This window comes from Malus domestica, chromosome 05, assembly GCF_042453785.1.
Source record: "Malus domestica chromosome 05, GDT2T_hap1".
NCBI classification, from domain to species: Eukaryota; Viridiplantae; Streptophyta; class Magnoliopsida; order Rosales; family Rosaceae; genus Malus; species Malus domestica.
Window position 1 is genome coordinate 46,134,687 of NC_091665.1, and position 21,120 is coordinate 46,155,806.

Sequence of the window (21,120 nt, forward strand, 5' to 3'; positions counted from 1 at the left end):
GTCTACTAAAAACACCCATTGTCTTTGTCATCCTCTACCCATCACAGCAAAAACCAGAGGTTGGAGGAGCCTCAGGCAACATAACAATTTGTTTTTGGAAGACAATTATATCATTCATTCAAGGCAACCACTAAGCAGTAAGCTTTCCCTCTTTCATTCCCTCTTGCATTTCTCTTTGTTGAAGATCGAATTCGATTTTAAGTACACGTTAAAATCGAATTGGGTTCTGATCTGTAACAAGTTTTATAGAGAAAAAGATTGCTTTTTGCAGATCAACTGTTTACGGATGTGATTTCCGGAAGAATAAGTGTTGGAATCGGATAAAATCGAAATGGGTTTTGTGGTTACAACTCTAATCTTTGCAATGGTGGGCGTAATTGCTTCCCTCATGGTCAGAATTTGCTGCGGCAGAGGCGCATCAGCAAATTTGTATGTCACGCAACTCTTCTAGTTTTTTTTTTTACTTTGTGAATCCAAAGATTTTAGCTATTAAACTTATTTTCGAATTGTTGATTCGATAATTTGAAGTAATTTCGAATGTTAATTTGGAAACTATTGATGTTTTGAATTTGGGGATTATCAGATTGGAACTGTTAGAGTCTGTATGCTGATTAATCTATTAAAACTGATTTTCTGTGATCAAATTTGGATCTTTCAAGGGCTAGAAACTTGGGATAGTAATTAACTAATGGATAAACTACATTTTAGTTGCGTTTTAGTGAATGGTGGATTTTGGGAAAATCTACCAAAGTACCACATAGATTGTTGGGAAATTACTAAGAAGAGAAGAAGATTTTGGCCAGATGCTTTAGCATGGGAAACATGAAACATGGTGCTAATCATGTTGTTTTAAATGTTTCTTGGTGTTTATGTAATGAATGTTGTCGATGAATTACTGTGAAACTTCTGTCTATCGTCGCCTGAAGGAGGTAATCGGTGGAATGTGTGTGAAAGGAAGACTGTGATAATAGTGTTCTTCATCTCATTCTATACGTCCAAGGAGATTAGTGAGAGTTTTAGTTATACATATCAAGGAGATCCCGTTGAATTTACATGTTAAATTCGTGAAATATGTATAGATTTTTTATCCTTGACATTTGCGTCTGCATCAAATGAGATAGGGCATTGTTGCTTTGATGTTTACTCAACATCGACATCTAGACTTACTGCTCAGTGTTGCATACACGATTGAGATTCAAACACTTCTGGACCTTCCTGCTGTTGGGGGCATCTTTCAAATCCTCTCACAGCTAAACGTATTGTTTTGTTCTTGTGCAGGCTCCACCTTACACTTGTTATCACTGCGGTAGTGTGCTGTTGGATGATGTATGTCTTTGACCCTTCCCCTTGATTTTTTCGGTGATTTTTTTGGAAAATTTAATCAATTTGGATTTGCTTCAGTTGGTGGACTTTTAATGTTACTCCTTTTCAAACTTTTGCTCCCGGATATTAACTTAGCATGCTCCTTTCATACTTGGTAGGTGGGCGATCGTATACCTTGCACAGATGAAACCACTCATTTTTCCAATCCTAACCGAAGGTGAGTGATATAGAAGAATTTGTTCTTGCTGAATTGAGCCACGCATAATTGTCAGACTTTCCATTCGGGATTTGGATGTATAATTTTCGAAGAGAGTGGGTTGGGTACATAGGTTTACTGGCTGATGTACTACCTTGAACCGGTATATTTGTTTGCTTCATCCTCCGAAAACCGGAGTACTCCGGTCTGTTTTCTTTATAAGTTGGCCGTAGATAATGCGGTTCGTATGTACCTTGTTTTATTGATGTGAAATAAAAAAGTTAATTCCTGGGCATATTCTATGTGCATGAAACTCGAATTGCCTTCGAGTTGGGTTGTTTTTGTTTTTCCGGTTTTGTCTTGTTGGTACCATATTATATTGGGCCTCGTTACTTGGGTTTCCAGACATTGAGCCCATGATTTATGTAAAAGAGGAGGTGTCCTTAGTCTATAAAAGGGACTCCTCACCCTCACAATCCAGAGGCCTCACATCCCCAAACAGAGGCCTCACATCCAGCAACCCTCTCACAAACAGAGAAACTCTCTCAAACTCTCTCTTTCTCTAAGGGACTCCCCCTCACACTTGTAATCCATACATACAATTACCGAGAAATACGATCAACATCAGTGTGGACGTAGTCCAAACATTGGGATGAACCACGATACATCTTGTGTTTTTTACTTTCTTGCAGATTCACGGTCGGATCTATGTTGTTCCAAGATCCTTCTGGTTTTGTGCATCAACATTTGGCGCCGTTTGTGGGAAACGACACAAAAAATCATGTCGGTTCTCTTTCATTTTTTTTATCTTACCACCGTGAATATGCAGAAACCCAAGAACCAAACACCAACAGAATCAACATAAACGATGGCTCTTACTTCTGAGTTGCAAACTCTCACCAAGGTTTTCTCAAGACTTGGAGTTGATGAGAAGGCACTAGTAGCAACACAGGGAAAATCGCATCCTGATGAAATGCAATCCTTCAGGAAAGCAACTCCCCACTCTTTCAAGGTAGATGAACGTTCCTTTAAGCGCTGGGAAGATCACCATGTCAAGCTTCTCAAGCATGAGTTCCTGCGTTTTAAGAAACCCAAAAATCCAAAACTTTGGAGAACCCCAAGAAAACCAAAAGCAGGCACAGGCAAAACGTCGAACAGCTAAGCTACACCACTATCTTTTTCTACATTCAACAGCGAGTGAGATCAGCTGCAGCGGCGACAATGTTCAGAGCTTAATCTTCGTCGTCCCTTTTTGGGACGCCGTCGTCAACCCCAGCGTTCGGCACGCTGTCGTCGACCCCAACCTTTGGGATGCCGTCGTCAACCCCGACATTCAGGATGCCATCTTCGACCCCATCGTTCTTTACTCATTCGACCCTGGCCTTTGGAACTCCGTTGACGTCTGCATTTCCTCCGATGGCTTCGGCGGCTCCTTATTCAACACTCCGTTCTATTCTTAAACTCAGCAGCAGCAACAACAACAGCAAACGTCGTCGTTTCAGCAGCCTCAGTCTGCTGGCGGCTTTGGGTTTCAGGCTTCGTTCTCTATGATGCAACAGCCGACGCCCTTTCCTAATTCTCAATTGACGACTTAGATAGCTCATGTCGCTCATCTCACTTTCTCTCTCGCCGATCGCAATATTCAAGCAATTGTTTATGCTTACAAGGACGAGCCTGGAAACCCTAAATATGCTTTTAAACATTTGTTGTTTAGTGTAACTGATCCGCAGTTCAGGGTGAAACCTGCTGGTGTATCCGGAGTTGGCTGATGTCATCCCCGTCGTGAAAACCTCCATTGGCGGCACTCGCATCATAGGTCGCCTCTGTGCTGGAAACAAAAATGAGCTTATTTTGCCTCACACTACCACCGACCAAGAACTTCAGCACTTGAGGAACAGCTTACCTGATAACGTTGTTGTTCAGCGTATTGAAGAGAGACTATCGGCTCTTGGTAATTGTATCGCGTGAAGTGATCATGTTGTTCTTACACACACTGATCTTGACAGACAGATGTGAAATTGGGCGGTGATGCCATCGGAAATGGTGAGTCTGAAGGGTTTAATCAACCACCCACATGGATGGCTTTTGTCGACCACCCACATGGAAAAGCTAGGGATGTGTTTGCTGTAAAGCAGGCATGCAAATCTGCAAAAGAGCATGCTCTAAAAAATGGACCCATTATTCTTGAAATAGACATTTACAGACGTGCAGGAAGCTTTATCAAAAGCTTACAGACGTGAAATGGACCCATTTTCCTTTGTGATAATGGCATGCAACGTGCAAGAAGCTTTATCAAAAGCTACAGACCACCAAATCCAAAAGAAAGATAGGTTTTTATTTCATCTGCCATCTGCCATCATTATATAATTACTGTCGGCCATGCTTGAAAGAAACACATCATTATGTTTTCTCAATATCATTGTTTATTTAATATCTTATTATTTTATTTGTGTCATGATGACTAATTATAAAATAATAATTTTATTATTTTTATGTCATGATGACTTATGATTAAATAATATAATTATTATTTCTTATATCACATGATTACCACCACGTTATTGATTTATACAATATGTCATTTATCAAACAACTGAATAAATCATTTATTCATGATTATATATATACACACACATTTAGGCAATACCTAATATATTGTTGATTTATGCAACATGTCATTTATCACATAACAAAATAAATCATTTATTCAAAAAAGGCACATAATACAATATTTTGCCTTGACAAACTTTGTCAATTTGATTTATTCATTATACGGTCGTACTGATACTGTCATTTATTGTCAGGAATTATTGAGCAACTAGATCCACTGATCAACATTGTTGCTGATTAAATAAGTCTACCAATTTATAGACTGATGAGCCACGTGCTCATGGTGATCTCTTGTCTGACCGGACACCCACTTGCTTATTACCAACCAGGTGATCAAAAGTACATCCAGTACTCCAAAATTATTCAGCAGCCTGCCACTATTATCACCCACTAGGTGATTAAAAGTACATCCAGTACTATAAAATTATTCAGCAGCCTACCGCTATTATCACACACTAGGTGATCAAAAGTACGTCAAGTACTCCAAAATTATTCGGCAGCCTGCCGCTATTATCACCAACAAGGTGATCAAAATTACGTCTAATATTCCAAAATTATTCGGCAGCCTGCCGCTATTATCACCAATCAGGTGATCAAAAGTACGTCCAGTACTCCAAAATTATTCGGCAGCCTGCCTCTATTATCACCAACCAGGTGATCAAAAATACGTCAAGTACTCTAAAATTATTCGGCAGCCTGCCTCTATTATCACCAACCAGGTGATCAAAAGTACGTCCAGTATTCCAAAATCATACATAAACATTCATGAACATCACTCATGTCAATCATACATAAACATTCATGAACATCACTCATGTCAATCAACATAAACATTCATGAGCATCACTCATGTCAATCAGCTTCGAAAGCTTCATTTACAAAGCTCCGACTTCAAAGCTTCACTTTCAAAGCCTCACCTATAAAACTTCACCTTCAAAGCTTGACCTACAAAGTTTCAGTGCATGGTATACAAAGACCGTCTCCGAACAACTGCCACTTCGGCCCATACATGGATTAAATCTAAAGTCTCCAGCCAATAGACTCTATTGACTGAAGACTTGGGGGATTACACTATGTACCATATATTGGGCTTCCGCAACTGGGCCTCATGAAAAATACTTGGGGGACTTAGCCCATTATTTATGTACTGAGGAGCGAACCCTTATTCTATAAAAGGGACCCCCTCACTTTCATTAGAGAGCGCCCATTATTCATGTATTGATGAGCGAACCCTTATTTTATAAAAGGGACTCCCTCACCTTCATTAGAGAGAGACTCTTAGCCCATCACTTATGTATTGAGGAGCGAACCCTTATTCTATAAAAGGGACTCCCTCACCTTCATTAGAGAGAGACTCTTAGGCCATCACTTATGTATTGAGGAGCGAACCCTTATTATATAAAAGGGACTCCCTCACCTTCATTAGAGAGCATCGCCGCCAACTGAGCAACTGCCTCGCCGCGAGCATCACTCATAACCCATCACTTATGTATTGAGGAGCGAGCCCTTATTCTATAAAAGGGACTCCCTCACCATCATTAGAGAGTATTGCCGCCTGTTGAGCAACCGCTTCGCCGCAAATATCAACTCTAGCCCATCATTCATGTGTTGAGGAGCGAACCCTTATTCTATAAAAAGGACTCCCTCACCTTCAATGCCACAAGCCGAGCCAACCAAGGCAGCATAAGCCACAAGCCGAGCAGCCTCGCAACATGTGCTACTTCTAGTTAAGCATCACTTCACATTGAGCATCGTCTCATATCGAGTATCAGTTCTAGATGACATCTAGTTACTTCGGCCCACACATGGACTGAATTTCAAGTTTCCAGCCAAAAAACTCTCTTGACTGAAGACTTAGAGGACTAATGTTGGTACCATATTATATTGGGCCTCGTTACTTGGGCTTCCAAACATTGAGCCCATGATTTATGTAAAAGGGGAGGAGCCCTTAGTCTATAAAAGGGACTCCTCACCCTCACAATCCTGAGGCCTCACATCCCCAAACAGAGGCCTCACATCCAGCAACTCTCTCACAAACAGAGAAACTCTCTCAAACTCCCTCTTTCTTTGGGGGACTCCCCCTCACACTTGTAATCCATACATACAGTTACAGAGAAATACGATCAATATCAGTATAGATGTAGCCTAAACATTGGGGTGAACCACGATACATCTTGTGTTATTTACTTTCTTACAGATTCACGGTTGGATCTATGTTGTTCCAAGACCCCTCCGGTTTTGTGCATCAACACGTCTCATTGTCTTTCATATTTCAAACTAAGTACAGTTGTGCCATTGGTCTTAATTTGCCATGCATTTTCGGTTGGGCCTTTCTTCATAGTAAATTAATGTATTTGGGCTGCATTTTTTGGGCCGAGTGTGGGTAGTGAAATGACCCTAACATTATTTGAGTTGAGATCCTTTATGTGTATATGTGTCCGTAGTTCAAGTACTGTTTGGTACGCAGACGGGACGGGACAGAACGAAGGTTCTGTGTATGTTTGGTAGGCGCAGGACGGAACATGATGATTGTTCAATTTTGCGTTTGGTACGCGTTAGACAGAACATAACCAAAATATTGAATGACTGCGAAGCCACAGCTAGAGGTGCAGAGACTGTGACGCTTCCAGAAGCTGAGCTACTGCTGCAGCATACAGAATTGTATCCCTCAAACTCATCCTCATGGCCCCAAGAGCCCATGGCCCCGAGACCAAGCACGACCAGTCTGACTCGCTACGGCTTCACCCCGAGCTCCCTCCTAAACTCAGTCGTCGATTACGTTATCGGAATCGCCGCCGACTTCGACTTCTCATCCCTCCGATCACAGCCCTTGATCGACCACTACTTCTCTGGAGACGGTCACAACGACTCTTCCTCCCTTACTAGCTCTGAGTCAACTTATCCAACGACAGCTATAGGGACGCAGCACTACCAAGCTATTGCTTCGATCATATGGACTGAATGAGATTGGATCTTCTAATTCTTCTTCTTGTTCGTCGTCGTCGACAACTCTGGTTCGCCATCGAAGCTCTCTAGCTGGCCTTCCTAGCCATCTCACAAATTCTCAGATTTCTTGCCTTTGGATAGCTTCCCCATTTTCTAGATGCCATGAAAAACTAAGGCTCAGATGGAAACGAGGAAGAAGAAGAAGGAGACAGAGAGGTAGAGATTTGAGGAAAAAGACAATGGGAGAAGGGCATTTTTGTTATAAAATATTATAATTTTGTGTTCCACGGATGTGGAACGAGTTGTTCCAGGAGGTGAGGTGGAACGAAAATTCACCCAAAACTCGTCCCATGAAACAACGCATTCCACCCGTTTTAGGCGCACCAAACGTGGGACGGAACGCCTCGTCCCACTCCGTTCCGTCCTGTCCCCCGTACCAAACGGTACCTCAAGGATCAGAGGATTCTAGGCTTCTAGCTGTTGAAGAGAGAGAAAGAGAGATTGTGGCCGTTAAAGAGAGAGAGAGATCCGGTCCCTTAGGTTGAGTGAGATGGGTCAGTTAATCTTTAGACTCCGGAAGAACAAGAAAGCCGGATGTTTCTCTTTGACATTAAATTAAGTATGTTTCTCTTTGACGTATGAAGTTTCTCATGTTCATTTCAATATCAGTATCTCAGATAAGTTGATATTGTAAATTATTCCAATCTAATGTTCCGAGATGTATTAGCGTACTGCCCTAACGAACTACAGGCTTGATATACGTCTGCCTAAGCCACAACTTTTAGTTTTTCTAATTTAAAAGATAATTTTCTATATTTTCCTCATCTAATAAATTGCTTTATTTCCCAATACATCAAGATGAGGAAGGCAAAAAATTAGAGTTATTTGGCCGAGTGAAACTCGGCTTCACTCGGCTAAATTAGAATCCTACAGGGAATTGGTCGAGGATTTATTTATTTTGTAGGCATCAGCGAATAAGGATTTATTCAAACGAATGTTACCAAATTAGAATCCTACAGGGAAACTGAAAGATTTAATGGATAACCCAAAAGTAATCCAAAACCTACGAGAAAACTATGATTCATACTTAATATGGGACTTGGATTATATAGGTAATCAAGCATATGTCTCTCTATAAATGTAGATGTTTAGACACAGAGCTATCTTGTATTACCATCCTCACCCCTCTCGTCCTCGTAGGGCAAACTTTTTACCGACTTAACTGATGGCTCTCGTTTGTCCAATAAAACGTATGCCTCCCTGGTCGGTGCTTCCTCACGATCTTATAGCTTCTATCGCCAAGCGCTTGTTTGCCTTCGAAGATTTTATTGCTTTTGGTGCCGTTTGTACATCATGGAAATCAGCTGCGACCAAAGAAAACTTTACTACAAGACGTCAAATTCCATTACTCATGCTTCCGGAGAAGGAGAAGGAGAAGGAGAGCACCACCACCACCACCACCGCTACCTCTACAGTGCGTGAGTTCTACAACTTGAAAAACGGTAAGGTATTCCAACTTAATATGCCAGACTTAGTTAGGGGAAAGTTGTGTTATTCTTCTCTAGGATGGCTAATGACTCAATCTGATAAAGACTCGAAACTCGATCTCTTGCATCCTTTAAACCATTCTCGTATCGAGCTTCCAGACGCTGAAACATTTAAGAAACATCACTCGGACTTGGACCTGTCTAATTTGAAAACGCTGTTTGGTGATTTCCTCGTAAGGAAATTTGTCTTGTCGTCGAGCCCTTCTTGTTCGTCCGACTACACAGTCATGATACATAGTTGGGAAAGACTGGCATTTTGTAGACCGGGAATTGGCGACCAACAATGGAACGTCCTTATGAAGTCAGAAAAAGAAGATCACTTGTATTTTGATATAACGTACTATAAGGGAAAGTTTTATGCCGTGGACGCTTATGGTACAATCTTGGTATGTGAAATTGAAGATCCCATGCAAGCAAGGACGAGGATTATTGTTCCAAAGTTGCCGGAAGAACTTGGATTCCCTTTCCTCTGCGAGAAAGAGTACCTTGTGGAATCAGCAGGGGCCTTATTGCTCGTCACGCGTTCTTTTATACCTACCTTTGAGTTTAGGGTTTTCGAGGTGCCATTGAGCAACGGAGATTGGTCCGACGACGCTAGGGTTAAAAGCCTGGGAAATAGAACTCTATTCCTAGGTTATAATTCTTCATTTTCTGTCGAGTCCTCAAACTACGGATGTAAAGCTAATTGCATATATTACACGAATCATCCGCCAGCACTTGTTCGTCAAGAGGAAGAGATAGACATGGGTATTTTTTATATGGAGGACGGAAAGGCCGAGGCTGACCTAAGAGAACCCATCAATTCCCTAACTCCACATTTGTGGGTTGAGCCGAGCTTTTAAATGGAATGTCTTGGCATTTTTCCACCTGCAAACTTGATTATATATGCTTCAGTTATGTCCCTTGGACGCGTAGTACAGTTGCTCATAGATTAGCTCTATTTGGTAATAATGTCCATTGATTTTTATAACATAAATTGTCATGAGTATATCATGTAATTAGTTATATTTAGTTATATTTTAGTCGTCTATAAATTTTAAAATACGTGAAATCAAACTTAATTAATAATGTGGAATCTAATCGGTAGATTTTATTAAGACAAAAAACTATGTTGAGTTTTAAGTAAAGAAAATTCATTTTTAAGAGACAATCATCAAATGACAAAAAACTATGTTGGGTTTTAAGTAAAGAAAATGAGTTGGGTTTTAAGTAAAGAAAATTCATTTTTCTGGAATGTGGGAGACCAAATAGAAAAGAGTGTAAAGTGGAATATGACCTCACGGTCCGTTGGCAAACGGTAGAACCTCTCCTCGCGCTCGCATAGTCACATCCACCTTTTGGCTTGGTGCCCACGGCTGCAGGTCCCTCGTGATCCGTGCGTACACATTTGTTGAAAAAATTCTTGACATGAAAAAAAGTGTGAATTCCAGAGAAAATAAATATTACTGCTTAATTTAAACAAGACTGGTATTGTGCTGGTCTCCAGTTAGAAATTGAAGCAATTAGGCTGGGCTGGACTGGGTCCACAAAACAATATAGACCATTAGTCTTTGATCGGACCAGCAGAGTCAAGCTCCGGATTACACAAACAGAGACAAAGCGAAGCTTCGACGTTAACGTTCTGGTCGCCGGCCACAAAAAGTATCTACGCGAAACACATTGCTATGCAAGCATGCATAGAAGTTGAAGAAACAACCATGTTAATGTTCTGGTTCGAGCTATAGTTCTATACTAAATTAATCTAAATAACGTAAAAGATAATTTAAATTTAAGTACAAAATGTATTTATAGAAACGCACATGCCACAAATAAGAGACGTAATCATCTTGCATCATCTTTAATTAAAATATTCACGAACTATATTGTTATTTCTAACATGTCTAAGTTAAAATCGACTGACTCCAGCCACAAACTTCAACTAACCAGGCAAAATTGGCACTTATTTTTATCAAAATGGAAGTGCTATTCGAGCAGTTAATAAAATAAATAAAAGCAGTAAATAACTTTTTCTATACATGTCAACAAAATTACAAAGTTTCCAACTTCGATAATTTATTAAATTCTGGGATTCCTCAGTTGCACTAACTAATTAATCATACAATATGAAAGTGCTTCTTCTATTTTCCAGCTACGATCAAGAAAGAAGAATTAACTTTAACAAAGTTACTAACACCTTTCATAAACTCAGTGAATGCAGTATATTCTCTGTACGCCATGACGTCCGCTTCACACCGCACCATAAGAGACGGCAAAAACAGCCATACCCCTGTCGCCACCACAAATGCCATCGCCAATGGCCCCGAAACAGCGGCAGGCAACCGCCACTTACCGTCAAAAGCCTTCTTGATCACAATCTCAACGGCCACACATATTCCGTGGAGGAGGAAGAAGCACGTCAGCTCCCACGTGGGCCACGTCCGTCCAATGTAATAGAAGATGAGCTCATGCATCACCGCCGATACGAAAAACGACGCGATTACTGCCGGTAGTGGGGCCAGCTTTTTCCCTAGGGCACGGGTGGAGATTTTCCGGACGGGTTCGTATACCGTCGGGTGGAGGATCTTGCTCACCATGATGTTCCATCTGCGTCCCCAGAAGTCCTGGAGTGAGGTGGCGAGGTAGGGCTCGTCGAACTGCGGCTCGAAATCAACGCCAAGGAAGACTCGGGCCAGGGATGCGACCAAGGCGAGGATAAGTTCAAGGCCGGTGTACATGTAAATGGAGTAGAGGAAGAGTAAGATTTTAGGGTGAATAAACTGTTTTTTGTGGTACACTTGTACTGACGTTGCAAAAATCAAAGCCTTGATCACGTAGTTGAGAGTCGACTTCTTGCCTTTTGGGAGAGGTTTTGAATTAGAAATTCTTTGCGCTGGACGTTCCGTCTTCTTTTCAGGGTTTTTGGGGTCGTTTCGGAATTTGATTGGAAGGCAAGCTAAGGGGATGAAATGATAGATGGAAGTGGGAGGGGTGGTGGCGAGGGGGCCTTTGTTAAAGGCAAAGAGGAGGAGCTTGAAGTTGGCAAGCCAAGCGAGGAAGAAAGACGATGGGCCGCCGAGAAAAATGGTGGTGAGATTGAGAGGGAGGTAGAAGAAGAAGAATACGACGGGGAGGATGGCGAGGAGTCTGGTGGTGCCGGGAGAAGTGAGGTTGCCGACGGTGTGACAGTAGGATAGTGATGCCACAACCAAAATCCAAACCATGATAAAGTTTGGGATTTCTCCTTCCAATTTCATCATTTCTGTGAACATTTCTTGTGAGACTCTGAGAGAGTATTAATTTTTGAGATGGAGGAAGATTGTGATATTGTATTATATATTCTGTGGATCGTTGATTTGATGGTTTTTCATTAGACAGTCGCCTACCATGACTCTTGGTCAGAAAAAGTTGGAATTCCAAGTCCAAAAACATGTAGGCATGTGCTATAAAGCCTATATTTTAGTTTCATATTAATTATATTAAAGAGAGAAAAATGATTTAAACAGGATGAAAAGGGCACCAGATCTCCTCCGGACCTAAATAAATTGAGCCTAAGGATCAAAAATCTGAATCGTTGAAATTTAATTTAATGGTTACAATTATTATAACTTTTAGAAGACCTCATGTTTGTAACTATTGGATCAAATTTTAACAGCCTGAATCCCTTACTCAGGAGACTCAATTTATTTGGATCCGAAGAGGATCCAGTTCTGATGATGAGAAAGCTTTAACTATTACTTATACATAAATAGATGGAAAAAGATTGCATGCCCTCCCTTTTTCCATGCCCTCTTGTTTTGTGTGATCATGGTTAAGCCACTTTAATATTTTATATTATTTTTTTATAAAAATAATAAGATAAAAATAAATAGTAATATAAAATGTTGACATGATTTAACCATGATCACACAAATAGAAGAGCATTGAAAAAAAAAAAGGCAAATAATCCTTGTCCTAAATAGATACCTTTAAGAATCAGAATAATAATTCAAGACATCAAATAACTTGCTTCTTCTTTTTAAGTCAGCTGTGGGGAACTATGTCTTCAGAAAAACAAACTTTACGACAAATATCATCACAATTTTAGGAGGTGAAATGCTCCCTCGCCAAGTTAGAAATATTATTTAACTCTATGAATCTCGAGTGTTTCTGACACGTCTCTTTGAATTAAGGTTACTTGTTTCTCGAAAAAATAAAAATAAAAGACTTCACCAAACCAAAGTGTGGGTGGGGGAACGTAGAATGAGTGGTGTTGTTTGATATTGGGTATTACCTTTAATTTCGGAACACTTGTTTATTGGCGTTGGAAGGTAACAAGAAAAAACAGATATTAATATTGAGCAGCCCGCCTTTGGTACACATGCAAATTTGCTTTTACTTGACTCAAGGATGGAACCGGATCTCTTTCGGATCCAAATATTCTGAGCTTAAGGATCAAAAGATTCGGATCGTTGAAATTTAATCTAACTACTACATTTATTATCTTTTATAGAGACTTCTTGTTTGTAACCGTTGAATCAAAATTTAACGGTCCGAATCCTTTGCTCAGAAGGTTCAGTTTATTTGAATCCGGAAGGAATCCGATTCCCTCAAGAATGACCTCTTCTAACTCTTTAGGTCGAATTTTCAGAGTGAATTTTGAGCGGCCCATGTTATTCTCCCTTAAAAGTCTCCGGCCATTTTCAAATGACGTAATCTGAGTTGCCAAACAAGTCATTTGCGTGATAAAGAAGTTGTATTGCAATCATTTTTCAAAAAAAGTATGGTCTGATTTGTGGCATGTGCAGAAGCTTCCCGACTTGACCTGGTGCGGTTAATTAGCCCCAGTCTATCAGGGTGCCGGTCCGACTCTTTGAAGGCGCTTCTCCTACGTCACTGATTTAAGTGTCAAAACTAATTAAGTATGTCCAAATCAGTTTTAATCAGGTCGCCATACCAAGTCGTGACTTTCTACATATTTATGATTCTATTACCGTGTGCTGATTTTTGTATGGTTGTGTCTTTTCTATATTATCTTTTTCATTTTTTTCGAATCGTTGGTTGAAAGTATATACAAATGACATTTGTATAAAGTAGATTCATCATTGCTCGGTACCTTAATTCATTGATGCAATATTAGAAAGTGAAAATTTTATATGATATTGTATTATTAAATTGAATAATTACAGTGACGGTAAACTCTTTCTATGTAAATCGTTCTTCATTCAACAATTATTTGCACAATATATCACGTTTACAATGTGGAGCAGCTACCGTTTAAACACTTATATTTGTGATTCAATTACCGTGTGCTCATTTTTGTATGTCGTGTCTTTTTTATGTTATCTTTTTCATCTTTCTCAAGCAGCTGGTTGAAAGCATGTACAAATGACATTCAAATTTATATAAAATGAATTCTTCATCCCTGGGTGCCTATTAACGCAATATTATAAAGTGAAAAATTTATATGATATTGTATTCTTAAATTGAATAGTTACAGTGACGGTGAACTCATTCTATGTAAATCGTTCTTCATTCAACAGTTATTTGCACACTATATCATGTTTACAATGTGGAGCAACGCTAATTTAGACAAAACAGACAACACAATTAAAACTTCCGCTCAAGCAAATAAGAGAGAAGTTCTAATAGAAATACTCATATTATTACTTAGTACTCCCAAAATTTTAACCTACGAACCAAAACCCATATTGAAAGTTCAAAAACACGAAGCACCTAATTTATTAATTTATTTTTTTGAAACAAAAGGCTGGGAATATTCCGAAACTTTCACCCGTGAACGCCTTCCGACTTTGAATCACTGGCAGATACTGCGGCCATTTCCAGTGGCGTTTCAAGCAAGGGTCAACCCTGGCGTTTCCAATTTAAAACTTGTGACAACATCAACACCCACCAGCAATTTTCAAAACCTACTCCCCACTACTAGCAGCAAATATTCTCAAATGTCCACAAAATTCTGGTAAAATTCTGGAAAGTATAGAACGAACGAATGTCAGCCCTCCGCCTGACGGCAAATATTCTCAAGACAATTTCAGACGCAAAGCTGTATAAAATCGGTTGCTTTAATGTCAAAATTAGATCAAAACTACAAAATGTCAAATCCACAGAACCATACCATACCGAATGTTTCTGAATTTCATGCAAATTCGATCTGCCACCTCAGTCCTCAAATCGTCTCGTGTTACTGGTGCTGCTCGTATATCTGCATGTATGTCTCAGACAGTGCAACCATTTGGGGAAGGGTTTCGGAGACGTGAAGGTCCTGCATCTCATACCTGAAAACAATGCCACAAGTTAGCCCTTACATTTTTCATTTTCTTTTGGTTTATATTAGGCCAACAAAATACGGAATAGATTTTACCATTGTTCTTCGGACTTCCTTTGTACAAACACCCTGTAGGAACCTTCACCAGGTTTACCATCATGTACAATGTTGGCAATGAGATCATACTTTGAGCGCAACCTCTCATTCTCATTGGTGGTTGACAATGGGATGTAGTCTTTCAATTCGAGATTCTTCACAGGGAAGTTCACTGAAAATTAATTCAGATACAAAATATGAGCATTATTGATTAGTCCAATGCAAAATATTTCGATAAACATATAATCTCACCTAAAGTCGGATTCTTCTCCACAAAGAAATTGTTCTTTGTAAAACGTTGGATGTGGAGAATAAGATACTGAGGTAATCGGGCGACTCGATACCTCATCCTTGATATGCGAGGTCGGACCACTTCAGTGATAGTCTCTCCATCAAATTTCTTCAGAATGTTGAAAAGTGGGACCTAAACCAAACCAGACGGAACTGAGAAATGCAAAATACATTTTGAAAAGAAAACTCAAAATAACAGTGCTATAAAACATTTAAACAGAGAATGACCTAAAACTGATGAGGCATGCCTGAAGGGCATGCTTTGGCTTCTTCCGAGGCTGGGTTTAATATTCAAGGAAAACAGAAAACCATTGCGATCAAATCAAGTAACGATATGGAATTAAATTAACCCCTTAGTTCAAAGAAACAACTATCCTCCATTCTGACCAACAAAAATGAGGAATTGCCCAACTACCCACCTTAGGCCTACACATTTATAACTACCCAAGATATATTATTACAGACTCCGACTGAAATGGCACCATTTAAAGTCAATGTATGTATTATGTAACTCAAGCAAATTCCAACTTATTTTATTTAGCCCTGAGAATCCCCTCCACACGCTAGGAAAAAGTTACTCAAGTTGTCATACGCATGAAATAGTGTTCAAGTACCTGGGGTATTATATTTTTCTCCATCACATCTTTGAAAAGCGGTGGTGGGGGCAAATCCAATCCAAGCATCAAGAAAGGCATTTTGTAAGTTTCCTTCACGATACCGTTATTTGCAGTAGCAGCACCTGTATTCTGGTCATCAACATTTTCTATTTTCTCAATACCTTTATTAGGAATCTCCTTCACAACCTCCAGTTCCCCCTATTCACAGAATATTACATATTATAATCTCAAAAACAAGTGCAGGTTAAGTTGAAGCAACAACAATACAGCAAACAAAGGAAAATAAGTAATAGAAAGAAACCTGAAAGCACTCAAATATGATGCTGCTATTTTTCTTCGAAGTTCTAAGATCTGCATGCAGCGTATTAAGCAGCCATGACATGAATTCAACTGGGTCAGACTGTGCTCCAATTCGAAACCTTTTCTTACTGGCTTTCATAACTGCCTGTAGGAACTCGTGCGGGCTGACCTGTAGACATTACCAATTTAGAACATATGAGCTTTTGTGTTTAATAACAATACCTAGTGACATAAATATGGAATCTACAAGAATCAAGATCAAACCTGTCCTTTGAAGTTTCGTGCATGCCATATCTTTCTTGTTAGCTCCCCAAATCGATGAACAAGCGGAGACTTGCAGTGTTGATAATTCTTAGGGATAAGGAAAAAATTTCTTAGAGGAGTGACTCTCATTAAAGATTGTATAGTGACATTCACGAAATCAGTCTCCTTAATGTTATTGAGCCCCACCTGTTTTTGGCAAAATCATGAAAACATAGGTACCAACAATTAGGAGCCAGAACTAAAACCTCACTTGCTGTATCTTGCTAAAATACAAGTTGTACTAAAGTGCACCCATCATACAAATCAATTCCTAATAGATGCTGCAAGCATGAAAATACAATACTTATGTGGTTCAGCACAATCTAGTCTAACCTTATGGATGAGAGAGAAAATCTATATAATCTAACCACTGGAATCATGCTGACTGGTGCTTCCTTTGCTCATATAAAAGTCTATCAAGACTGTCAAGCAACTCTATGATAGCTCTATTTGTTGGCTAGCCACGTAATAGATTTATCATAGCTAAATACTTATTTGGCAAGGAATAAAGGTCCTTCCCCGAGTAAGTAAATACAAAGGAAACGAAACTCTATAGTATTCACCACATATGGAATTGAGAAAAGCAGCAAGAGAACGCATATGGAATCTTGTGCAAGTAAGAACAAAAAGCAATACCATTCCAGGAAGGTAATCGGAACCATCAAGTGTCCTGGACCATTGCTTGTTTTTGTCAATCTGCTCCACTTGTTCCTCAGTAAACCTATAAAGAACCAAATGAATTAAAAATTATTTTAATTTAACCATGCAATCATGCATACATAAAAAGATACTCAAGGAAGACCAGAAAAATAAGAAAATATAATCAGACCTTGGGTTTAGGACATGCCGAATATCATCCAATGATGGATCACTTATTTCATATCCATCGGGAAGGCAATAAACTTTCTCCGTTTGAAGATTGATATAAACATGGTGTCCGGCTTCAAGGCTATGAGTATATGCATGGGACTTCCTCCCTCTGCCTTGATAATATTTCCCACAAACCAAACATGCATACACATTCAAATTTGACAGGGACAGAGAACAGAACTTCTCAAAATCAAAATCTAAAACCTGGACAAAGATAAGCAAGCAATCAGTATCAATACACCAGATACTTTTGTCTGAATAATACACATACAAGCTGGAATACCATATTGTAACAGATTAGAATAGTAATATACCTGACGATTGACGGCATCAAGATATGGGCAATCCCTCCTGACCTCGATTTCACGCCCCCGCCTTTGGTAAAGTCCTTGTTCAAGGTCATCATCATCATCATCCTCTACTTCTTCAACTTGACCCCCAATTTGTACACCCTTTTGATTAGCGCCACCTACCCCATTAGAGCCATTCACAGGTGGCCTTCTGTGGTTGTCCTCGTCTTCCACATCGCCGTAATTAAAACCCGGAAGTAAAGTGCCTTCAGTGGCAGGTGGCTGCAACGAATGCTCATTTAGTTTTTGCCTCTTTCGGTCCGATTCAAACCCTTCCATGTTCACACTAGCATTACCTTCATGTTCCCTCTTAGAGCTCATTCTCCTAACCCAATTTAAATCCCACAATTTCAACAATAATAGAAACAAATTAGGGAAAAAATCAAAATTTGAATTTCTGAAACCCTAGGTGCATATCACGACGCGGCCAGCAACAGAAAGATAGAAAACAGTTCTAATGTAAACCTATAAAAAGTTAATAAACGATAAAAAAAAAGTCGACTGGAAACTTAATTGCAACATTCCGAGTTTTAACAGCAAAAAATAAAGCATAATGCTCTGTTTGGTAGCCAAGAAAACGCGGGAAAGTGAGAGAATCACAGTGTTACCGTTACGTGCGTTAGGATCTTTCATTGCTTGATCGACCGAATTAAATTGAAAATTTCTTGAAAATTACATGTGCTTGAGAGAATCCAGACGAAATTAGCTTGGCGAAGATTGCAGAATTAGTACCTGGACCAGTTTGGTGTTCGCAGTCGGAGGAGAGAGAGCTTTCGATTTTGTTTCGAAGGAAAACTGGAAGGGAAGGCTCGGTCGAGACTCGAGAGGGAGTTAGAGGAGTAACGGATTGGGCTTTCCGGAACCCTTCAGGGTAAATATGGGCCTAATACTTAATAGGTCCAAATAGACCTCCCGGGCCATTATTTTAATGTTATAGTAAGTCCGCTATGTGATGTTAAGAATAAACGTATTATCTCATGACAATTGTTATTAACGTTTTAAAAATCTTATTTTGCACTCTAAATTTTCTATAATTAGAAAGAAAAATACACTTGTAAAGAGTGTAGAATGAGATTTTTGGTATAACCATTTCCTATATCATTAATCAATAAATATGTGTTAAGTTAAAGTTGGAATTATTTCATGTATTATAGGAATGTAGTTTCTAAATGTAATTAGTGTTCGTATAACCCTAATGTAATATTTTACAGAAATCAATACACGAGCCATATTTCTACCTAGTACTCCGTAATTATTTGGCTTTAATTTAGAGAAGTGTTATCAGCACTCTAAAAATATCATTCTACACTCTTCACAAGTGTATTTTTCTTTCCTAATATATGAAGTTTGGAGTGTAGAATGAGATTTTTGGAATGCTAATAATAATTTCCTTAATTTAACAAGTCATATTACTACAATATGTGTTATAATAAGTGACCTGGTAACACCAACATGTATCGACATAACATTTACATCAAAGAAATACTCAAATAATATCTTTGATCATAACACATGACGGTCTGATTTTCACGTTTCAAAAATCAGCCACTCAAAACCTAATACTATCATGAGATCAATCGAATCCGGAATTGGAAGAGGGCTAGTGCTCACGCATTGTTGTGGCACTCCTTTTTCCCCACTCGCTCATAACCCTACCTAAATGGAAAAAGGAAAGAAAACAAAAACAGGAAAGAAGAAGTGCAACAACCTACAAGGAATCTAATAGAGCGTATATAAATATAGTTCTAGATTGTAGACATAGGGCAGAGCCACAATTTACAAACCTCTTGTATTAGTCTCAACCATCTCGATCGTTATTTCTTCTTAAACTGTTTCTTTGAGTTACAGACTTGATGGCTCAGTGGTCCGATCTTCCTCATGATCTCGTCGTCTCCATCGCCAAGAGATTGCTTCTCTTGGAGGATTTTATTGTTTTTGGTGCGGTTTGTAGATCATGGAAATCCGCAGCGACCAAGGAGAACTTTACTAGAACACATCAAGTTCCATTACTTTTGCTTCCGGAGAAGAAGGGCACTACCCTCCGTGAGTTTTACAGCTTGAAACATGGCAAGGTTTTCAAACAAAATATGCCAGAATTAGTTACGGGAAAGTTGTTTTATTCTTCCCTAGGATGGTTGATGACTCAGTCTGATAAAGATTCGGAAGTTAATTTGTTGCATCCTTTAAATCATATGTGCATTGAGCTTCCAGACGTTGAAACATTTAAGAATCTTCACTCGAAAGATGAACATCGAAAACTGTTTGGTGATTTCATCGTGGGGAAATTTGTCTTGTCATCAAGCCCTTCATGGACATCGGATTATACTGTCATGATTCACAGTTGTAAAAGACTGGCAATTTGCAGACCGGGCTTGGGAGACCAACAATGGAACATCATAGATTCGTCGAAAACAAATGATCGATTGTATTTCGATATAACTTATTATGAGGGAAAATTTTATGCAGTGGACTACTTCGGCGAAATCTATGTATGTGAAACTGAAGATCCTAAGGCGCCAGCAAAAACAAGGATTATTGTCCCAAGGTTGCCGTACGAACTTAAAAGCCCTTACATCATTGAGAAACTATACCTTGTGGAATCGGCGGGGGCCTTGTTGCTCGTCATGTGTCCTTTAGAAACCATTGAGTGCTTCAGGGTTTTTGAGGTGCCAATGAGTGATGGAAATTGGTCGAACTCAGAGGTAAAAAACTTGGGAAACAGAAGTCTATTCCTAGGTTGTAATTCTTCATTTTCTGTTGAGGCGTCAAACTACGGATGTAAAGCAAATTGCATATATTACACGAATCGTCCACTTCAACGTCAACAAGGAGAGGACATGGGTATTTTTAACATGGAAGATGGAAAGGTCGAGTCGTACATAAAAGAATCACTCAATTTCCTAACTCCGCATTTGTGGGTTGAGCCTTGCTTATAAATGGTACAGATGTGCAAAACCCTAAACCGACGTTCAGGCATGCACGCCATGCAGATCACCAGCTCCAGAAAGCCAACCGATAGATGAGTCTATGAAATCCCATCGTCCGTTACACCCCTTGTATATATGCATGTAGGTAGCAGTTAATGAAATCATTCCGTTTTTTAATTTTAGTTTTTATTATTTTGGCGCTATAGATAAATGAAAACTATGTGGGTAAAAGGACTATGAAAAGTGTGAAGAAATTAGTGTATATTGAATGTCAAATCGGACGTCCCCGAAGGGACTTTCTTCCATGTCTTTTCACTCTATCTTTAATACAAAATATCAAAACTAAACGAAATGGTTATGTTGTCTCTAACACAAAAACATGTACACTAGGAAACGAACTAGGAAGAAGAAAGAAGAAGAGAAAGATTTGGAACAATAGAGAAATGTACACTCTTTGCTTATATATATATAATGTCAGGTCGCTGAACAGAGAGTTCGTTATT

The 21,120-nt window shown here is 39.3% G+C and overlaps 5 protein-coding genes across 12 annotated transcripts; 3 read left to right on the forward strand and 2 right to left on the reverse strand.

Moving 5' to 3' along the window:
• On the forward strand, positions 1–1,814 carry LOC103419595 (V-type proton ATPase subunit e1-like). Its single transcript, XM_008357696.4, has 4 exons — positions 1–137; positions 272–429; positions 1,279–1,326; positions 1,482–1,814. The coding sequence occupies exons 2-4, from the start codon at positions 332–334 to the stop codon at positions 1,546–1,548; spliced, it is 213 nt and encodes a 70-aa protein (XP_008355918.2). The 5' UTR covers positions 1–137; positions 272–331; the 3' UTR covers positions 1,549–1,814.
• Positions 1,815–8,300: 6,486 nt separating this feature from the next.
• Positions 8,301–9,464, forward strand: LOC103427802 (F-box protein At2g26160-like). Its single transcript, XM_008365883.2, has one exon. It carries the CDS (start codon positions 8,301–8,303, stop codon positions 9,462–9,464), a length of 1,164 nt encoding a protein of 387 aa, XP_008364105.2.
• Positions 9,465–10,739: 1,275 nt separating this feature from the next.
• LOC103427782 (long-chain-alcohol O-fatty-acyltransferase-like) lies at positions 10,740–11,858 on the reverse strand. Its single transcript, XM_008365852.4, has one exon. It carries the CDS (start codon positions 11,856–11,858, stop codon positions 10,740–10,742), a length of 1,119 nt encoding a protein of 372 aa, XP_008364074.4.
• Positions 11,859–14,091: 2,233 nt separating this feature from the next.
• Positions 14,092–18,532, reverse strand: LOC103427783 (uncharacterized). Of its 8 annotated transcripts, none has more exons than XM_008365857.4 (11): positions 18,423–18,532; positions 17,655–18,015; positions 17,300–17,544; positions 17,107–17,191; positions 16,432–16,617; positions 16,169–16,336; positions 15,865–16,065; positions 15,212–15,383; positions 14,960–15,131; positions 14,719–14,873; positions 14,092–14,565 (listed from the first exon to the last, which is right to left on the reverse strand). In XM_008365857.4, exons 2-10 carry the CDS (start codon positions 18,009–18,011, stop codon positions 14,780–14,782), a joined length of 1,680 nt encoding a protein of 559 aa, XP_008364079.1. In that variant the 5' UTR covers positions 18,012–18,015; positions 18,423–18,532; the 3' UTR covers positions 14,092–14,565; positions 14,719–14,779. The 8 variants fall into 8 exon arrangements, with proteins under 8 accessions (XP_008364079.1, XP_017185725.1, XP_017185727.1 ...); XM_017330236.3 differs by having other exon boundaries at positions 18,367–18,494; XM_017330238.3 differs by having other exon boundaries at positions 14,092–14,641; positions 18,367–18,494.
• Positions 18,533–19,543: 1,011 nt separating this feature from the next.
• LOC103434568 (F-box protein SKIP23-like) lies at positions 19,544–20,626 on the forward strand. The gene has a single exon (XM_008372928.1). The coding sequence runs from the start codon at positions 19,544–19,546 to the stop codon at positions 20,624–20,626; it is 1,083 nt and encodes a 360-aa protein (XP_008371150.1).
• Positions 20,627–21,120: the final 494 nt, after the last annotated feature.